Raw genomic sequence first — 6,000 nt, 5'->3', positions numbered from 1 at the left:
TGCCAGCCAGAGGGGAGGAGATGTAGAGATGTCTGTAGGAGCAGTGAACCCTACAGCCACGCTACATCTGCAGATGCCATGCCTCAGATAGCCCTCTCATATCCCTGATGTGAAGAATTCCTCCTGGGCTGGTGCAGCTGTGCCTTGTCCCACCAGGCAGCTGGACTTTACAAGCTCTCCCTTCGCTATGTGTGGACATCTACTTCTTGTGATGTTTTTTGCTTAAGGAGGTTGAAAGAAGCTGAAACAGTGACATGAGCTATACAGGCTACCATGCACTGGTGGAGTTGCGTAGATACATAGTGTGTGTCCATGGATATGACCAGCAGCTTTAAGAATCATTTTCTTTAACTGCAAACCACTTTCAAGCCTGAATCTGTCCCCAGTACAAATGCTGTTAGTACTATGTGGATGAACAGTATATGGCAGAAGATGGTTTGTTCTTAGAGGCAATTCCCTATGCTATCTCTGAAACTGGGTGTGATTTCAAAAAGCTGTCAATGTGTCATACACTCTTTACCCAGAGGAAATATATGACCTTACCCTCGCTGTTACTAAAGTCAATCAGAAATTTTGCTGCTAAGACTGGTGTAAGCTGATGACATTGTGCCTCTGACATTGTTAACAGCTGGAAAGGAGTAACTACAGTTATACAGTAACTATAGGCAGGGCCGTAGCCAGTATACCAGGATGTGCAATTTCTGATTTCCTGAAACGAGTAATTCATAAGTTGTATGAGTTGTTTTGGGGGTTCTGAAATGAAATAGGGTGAGGGAAAGCCTGTCTTCCACTTTGACATTCTGCTTCCCTCTCAGATTTCTACTTCAGATCCTACCTAGGAAAGGATGAATGTTACAGCAAAGATAAGCTCGGAGTGCTCTGCAGCACTCGTCACCTGAACAGGAAAAATTTTCAAAGTAATGAAACTGAAACAGACTGATTGTAAACTTGTCTTGCTATAAACTGCACAAGCAGGAAAACAGAAAAGGGTTGTATACCTGCAGAGCCATGGGAACAAATTAATAGGCTGAATATTTCCCTTTAGTTTCTCACTTTACCTTCTGGTTTTGTTTAGATTTTTTTTTTCTCCACAGCACTCACTAGTTCCCTTTCCTTTAGCAGCAGCACATAGATCCCCACAGCACAGCATGCTTCACAGAACTGTCCTGTCTCCAAGTATAACCTTACTCTTGTTCTAGTGCCTCTCCAGAAAGCACAGAAAGAAAAAGAAAACCACTATTAATAATCCTCTAGTCTGACCTTTACATTTTCTTGGTATATTACATTCTCAGGGGTGTGCTCGTCAGAAGGATGAACTCTCAGTCACAGAGGAAAAGACATTACAGCAGTGGAGACAGAAAGTGAGTCATGTGGGCATCTCAAGTATAATGCAAGATTGATTAATTTCTGCAACGTGCAGCAACTGTTTCTGAAGCTTGGGCTCATAGTGATGTTTAAAGTGAACTTATCTGCTGGGTAATGATTTAATTTGTACACTTACTAATTGTTGTAACAGCCAGGCAGCAGGGTATTGATTAGGTGCTGTGAATGTTGCATAGGCAACACAATAAATGGAAAGAGGTAGGTGTTCTCTCCCTTGGCTCAGGTGATGCCCTTCGCCAGGAGCAGACCCACTGACTTTCCAGAGCACAGCTTGCAGGAGTGAAGACATAAGAACCTGACCATAACTACCAGGCCTGGCTGAAAGTCAATTAAATAGGGATAAATGTACTGAAATAACTAACATCCTTCTTATGAGGGACACAAACACACAGTGTCTTCTGATGGAATAGGTGCCAATCTCCCTGGGCCTGTTCCTGTTGCGAAGCATTTGTTCATGACCCTGTCTGAGCCCAGACTCACAGATCATTTAAATACATTTCCTGAACTTTGTTCTGGCATCCCCACTCACCGTCGCTGATTGTTCCTGGAAGCACACTGGGAACAGGATGCCAGAGAAGCGGTTTGCAGAGAAGCCCCAGCTCCCTCCTGCAGGACAGGGCTGAGGGCGAGGAGCGCTGCCGTGGGCTGCGTGGTGTTTGTTGTGGCCTTCCAGCAGCAGCAGGACCTAGAGCGAGGGCTCCTCCTCTGCGTCCCTGCAAACCAAACAGGCTGCTTTAAGCCCGGGTCCCAAGACTAAGAAAAAACTCTCGTGTGCAAGACACAAAAGATGTGCAGAACTGGCTAGCACACCTGGCTAACAGTGACCTCCGTGGACAGTCTGGGGCAGCTGTCCCCATGCCAAGGCTGCCTTGCTGATTCAGCAGCTGGAGCACCCTGCCTCAGGGCAGGCTCACGGTGTCGGACATGACCCGCTCGCCCGTTCGGGTGGCAGGGACGAAGAAGTAAGAGGGAGGCACTGCAGCTCATAATGGATGTGTTCTGCTAACACGGACTCATAGGTTTCCAAAGAGAAATTTATATCAAGATGTCTAACTCATGAGAAAGCGCTGAAAGTGAGATTTCAGTTATAACCACGCAGGCTGTTAGCAGATATGCCACAGCACAGAGAGCTGCTTGGAAAGATCTAACTCCAGAGTGCAGGATGTGTGGCCAGGCCCCAGAGAATATTAGTCATATTATAAGTGAATGCTCAGAGCTGGCCGGAGATGAGTATAAAGTACAGTATGACAAAGTTGGCAGTATGTGCATTGAGTGTGTTGCGGGGGGGGGGGGGGGGGAATACTGCCACAGCCACAATGATCACTCACAGCCAGGTAAATTGATTGCAACTGAAGTAAAATTGAAGTTTGTTAAAAAACAAAACAAAACAACAAACAGATGTGGTGCTTGCAGAATAGAAGGGGAGAGCGACAGAGCAAGCTTCGACCTTAACGTCTGCGCTGGATGACAGTACTGACGGAGAACACAAGAAGCCACAGGTACGAGTGCATATGGCAGGAAGAAAATCTGGGGCATGAAAATGGGCCATGACTCGGTATCTCCCCCTTAGTTCCAGTGGGTTGAGATCTTGTGGCAGCACACCTCCACGGCAGCGTTCGAGCTGGAGATCAGCTCTCTGACAGAGCAGCGGGCAGCATCCCCCCCGACTCCCCAAAGGCAGGGATGTCACCCCAGCTCCCAGCTTAGCTGGGGGGCGAGTGAGGGGGTAACGGGGGCCGTGAGGCGTGCACCGACCGACATGATGGGGACGGAGAGACGCCGTCCCCTCGCCTCACACCTCATCGCCCCCCCCCCCCCCCCCCCGCAGCACCGGCGGCCGCCTGAGGGCCGCTCCCCTCACAAGATGGTAGCCATGTCGGCATCACGTGCGGGGGCCCGGCCGCCGAGGGGCGGGGAGGGGCGGGCGCGGCGCTCGGCAGCCCCGGCCCCGCGGGGCCGTTTAAGAGCCCGCCGGGCGCCGCCTCGCCCTGCCCGGCCCGGCCCGGCCCCAGCCCGGCGGAGAGCATGCGGTAGGGGCGGGCGGGAGGCCGCGGCACCGGCAGCATGGGGCTGTGCTACAGCCTGCGCTCCCGCCTGGCCGCGGCGCGCCCCTCGGTGCCGTACGGCGGCCGGGGCGAGGCGGACCCCCCCCCGGTGACAGCGGAGCACGGAGACCCGCAGGTGCGGCACCGGCTGCGGCAGGACCTGGTGGCCAAGGAGCGGGCGGACAAGAAGCGGAGCAAGAGCATCGACAAGACGCTGAAGGCGGAGAAGAGGGAGTACAAGCAGACGCACAGGCTGCTGCTGCTCGGTGAGCGGCGGGCGGGACGCGGCCGGCGGCTCCCCCCGTGCCCCCCGGGGGCGGACCGGGGACGGGGGCTCGACATCGCCCGGTGGGGGACGGGGCGGTGGCTGCACCTCGGGGGGAGCCCCAAGGGGTCGGGGGGACCCCCCTCCAGCCGTAGGCGGCGCTGGGGGCTGCGGGCGGTTTTTCCCCTTTTGAGTTTTATTTTATTTATTTATTTATTTTTCCGTGTTCGTTCGTGTTTTGGCGTCGCCTCGCCGAGTGCTGGCGGCTGGGGAGGCGTCGGGGCTCCGAGGCTGGTCTCAGCCCCGCGGGGCCGTGCACCTGCCTGTGCTGCACGGCCGGGGGCTGGGCGGGGGGCCCGGGGGGAGCAGCCCCGCGGAAAGGCGACGGGTGTGCCCCAGGTGCTTGGGGTGACCCCAACACACGGCCGAGCAGAGCCGTGCACTGGCTGTCAGGTAAGTCCAGGGGGCTCGGAAGTTCTTCCACTCCCCTTCCCTCAGCACGCTTCGGTTGAGACACCGACAGCACACACGAGTGGGTTGCAGAGCTCTGAACGTCCTGGGAGAGCAGATGTCACCTCGGGCTTCGGCAGGCGGCTTGGGAGCCTCCTGCCTGCTGAGGCTGGTGTGGTACCCCGTGTGATGAATGGGGAGGCTTGGCCCTGTTGGTTTTACTTTATTTTTTTTTTGCTCAATATGTTCGTAGCCTGTATTTGAGGGGCTGAATTGCTGAGAAGCTTTAGAGAGCAGTATTGACGTAGTTTTATAAGTCTCGGTGCTAAAAGTTTTTTGGTCTATAAACGCAGCCCCTTGTGATGTGGCCGCAGCCATAGCGATACGTGCTTGTGAAGGTGGCTCCCCTCTTCCGAGGGGGAGGGCAAGCGATCCTTGTGCACGGGCTCTGAACTCCACATGCTGTGAGTGTATTGGTGAGAAATCACACCTCTGACCAACGTGGCTCTCCTTACAAGAACAGGCTACATCATAGGTATTTTAGATCTTAACTTTTTAATTTATTTCAAGTCTGTTCTGCAGTAAACAAGTGCTTGAAGAAGGAGCTGTGAGAATTGATGTCTTTTTCTTTGTAGATTAAAAGCAAAACAAGAAGACTAATGCTGATGTTAATCTGCTTGCCTGTAAGTCAGGAAGGCTATCTGATGGGCTGCTGCATTTGCGCTAGGCAATATTTCAGTGGCCTGTTTTTTTTTAACATTGCTTCTAGCACGTTGTGCCATGGCGCTGCTTTTTGCAGAAGTGACATTAAACTTAGTGGGTTAAACAACGTATCCTAGCGGTTTGAAGTTATCCATAGCGAAGCCAAAAGAGAGAGTATTCTTTGTCAAAGTACTGATTTATAAATCTGATGGATATGAGTCAGTGTTATGCTGGCAGTGGTTTATTATATTTCAGCCTGGACTTGAATAGCAGGAAGTCACTTCTTGGCCCTCTTGTAAATCTTGGGATGCCTAAGAGACCCATTTCCCTGCGCCTTGCGCAGAGACTGTCAGTTCTCTAGTTAGCTTCCTTCCCTTGTTGCGTCTCCCTGTATCCCACTTGTACTGTTACTCCATGAATTTTCTATTTCTAAACTGGATCAAGAAGTTTGGAGTGTGGTTGGTTATGCTTTATGCACATCTGCAGGTATTACAGATGTAGCTGAGCATCTCTGTACTGAGACATAGCATGCATGCTTATGGATTACACCTGCTAATTGTGCAGGGCTGTAAAATTGACCTGCAATTGAATGAGGGGGCAGGAGCTTGGGTTTAAAGCAGTGACTGAGTCTTCTTCCAAGGAATAGAGCTAGGGTTGGGGAAAATAAGCTGAAGGAGTGCAGACAAGGGATATTTTCTTACCTGGCACTACAGGCTCAACGGCAAAAGCTTCAAAAGGTACTCATGGTTTCTTGCTTGTGCTCCCAACTCTTTAGGCTGATGTGTTCCTGCAGGCACAGAGCAGTGGTGTGAAGGGTGAAGGACACTGCAGGTGGCTGCTCTTTTTTGGGGGAGTGACAGAACTTAAATGAAAACTATACCAATGCTTCAGGTCTGGTCTCTATCCAAAGCTAACTTATCTTTAAAGTATGCCTGCATTAGCTCACTGCAAACATACTTCAAGAGCTGAAAAGCTGCACAGCAAATCCAGAGTTTACTCCTGTCACATGCTTGGGTATACAGAATGCAGTGAATGCACAGTCAGGTGTCTGTGCCTGGGTGTGTTTTGTTTTGTAGTGTGGATAACATACGTTAAAGCTATAAGCTCTGGCCTGTTACACACAGTGTTAGAATGCTAGTCAGTGTGACTGATGCT

At 51.5% G+C, this 6,000-nt stretch overlaps 1 protein-coding gene across 1 annotated transcript in view; it reads left to right on the top strand.

Moving 5' to 3' along the window:
• The first annotated feature begins 3,364 nt into the window (after positions 1–3,364).
• The window catches only part of GNAS (GNAS complex locus), a 151,446-nt gene continuing 148,810 nt past the window's right edge, over positions 3,365–6,000 (top strand). Inside the window, exon 1 of the mRNA XM_048074602.2 lies at positions 3,365–3,694. Coding sequence (XP_047930559.1) covers positions 3,448–3,694 — 247 coding nt within the window. The 5' untranslated portion in view covers positions 3,365–3,447. The remainder of the gene's footprint in view (positions 3,695–6,000) is intronic.

The sequence above is a fragment of the Anser cygnoides genome, chromosome 16 (assembly GCF_040182565.1).
Source record: "Anser cygnoides isolate HZ-2024a breed goose chromosome 16, Taihu_goose_T2T_genome, whole genome shotgun sequence".
NCBI lineage: Eukaryota > Metazoa > Chordata > Aves > Anseriformes > Anatidae > Anser > Anser cygnoides.
This window is presented reverse-complemented; position numbering and strand designations above follow the sequence as displayed.